The following is a 1123-nucleotide window of genomic DNA, read 5'->3' on the forward strand; positions in this document are numbered from 1 at the left end:
CGCCCCGGCACCGCCGCGTGGAACACCGACCCTGCGGGAGAGGCAGAGCCCGTTGGGGACACGGGGACAGGAAGCGGTGACAGTCCCGGTGGCTCAGAGCCCAGAGGTCTCGGTGACTCCAGCATGACAGGCAGGCCGCACTGCTCAGCGCCAGCAGCAAAGGTGAGATCAAGAGCTGGCACAGCACAGGTGCTCATCCCCACGGCAGGGGAGAGATCACAGAATCATCACATTGTTTGGGTGCAAAAAGACCTTTAAGATCATCCAGCCCAGCTGTGAGCCCAGCCCTGCCAAGGCCACCCCTGACCATGTCCCTCAGCACCACAGCTACACGACTTTGAAATCCCTCCAGGTGTGGGGACTTCCCCCCCTGCCCTGGGCAGCCTGGGCCAGGGCCTGACAACCCTTTGAGGAGAAGAAATTGTTCCCAATATCCAACCTAAATCTCCTCTGGCACAACCTGAGGCCATTTCCTCTCGTTGTATCACTTGATCCTTGGGAGAGGAGACCACCCCCCCCAGCTCCACCCTCCCCTCAGGCAGCTGCAGAGCCAGCAGGTCTCCCCTCAGCCTCCTTTGCTCCAGGCTGGACACCCCCAGCTCCCTCAGCTGCTCCTCATAACTTCTCCAGCCCCTTCTCCTTGTGCTCCAGACCCTTCCCCAGCTCCATTGCCCTTCTCCAGACCTCTCCAACCCCTTCTTGTTGTGAGGAGCCCAAAACTGAACCCGAGATTCCAGGTCCAACTTCACCAGGGAAGATGCTCAGAGATGGCCACGATCTCAGCCCCAGTGACTGCCTGGATCGATGTCCCCGGCCACCCCCTGGATCGATGTCCCCGGCCACCCCCTGGATCGATGTCCCTGGCCACCCCCAGCCCCACTTGCCTCTCAGCTCTGGGGCATAGCAATACACATCATACTCCTCCCCTGGGTCCCTCCGGCCGTAGCTGCGGATGCCGGGGAGGCTGTTGCGGTCTCCGTAACACCCGGGCCGGGACAGTGTGATGGGGTACCTGCCCGAGGGGGACACGCGGGTGCTCAGCCCCACGGCCAGCCCTGCCCAGGGATGGCTCTGGGGGTCCCCAGGGAGCCGAGCACCCTCCGAAGCAGCCGGCGGCACACGA

At 63.0% G+C, this 1123-nt stretch overlaps 1 protein-coding gene across 1 annotated transcript in view; it reads right to left on the reverse strand.

Moving 5' to 3' along the window:
- NCAN (neurocan) overlaps positions 1-1123 on the reverse strand; it is an 8008-nt gene that overhangs the window by 5006 nt on the left and 1879 nt on the right. Inside the window, exons 3-4 of the mRNA XM_009995079.1 lie at positions 885-1111; positions 1-31 (exon numbers count right to left, since the gene is read on the reverse strand). The exon at positions 1-31 is cut by the window's left edge and continues 257 nt beyond it. Coding sequence (XP_009993381.1) covers positions 1-31; positions 885-1111 — 258 coding nt within the window. The remainder of the gene's footprint in view (positions 32-884; positions 1112-1123) is intronic.

Source organism: Chaetura pelagica, unplaced genomic scaffold (genome assembly GCF_000747805.2).
Source record: "Chaetura pelagica isolate M959 unplaced genomic scaffold, ChaPel_1.0 scaffold463, whole genome shotgun sequence".
Classification (NCBI taxonomy): Eukaryota; Metazoa; Chordata; class Aves; order Apodiformes; family Apodidae; genus Chaetura; species Chaetura pelagica.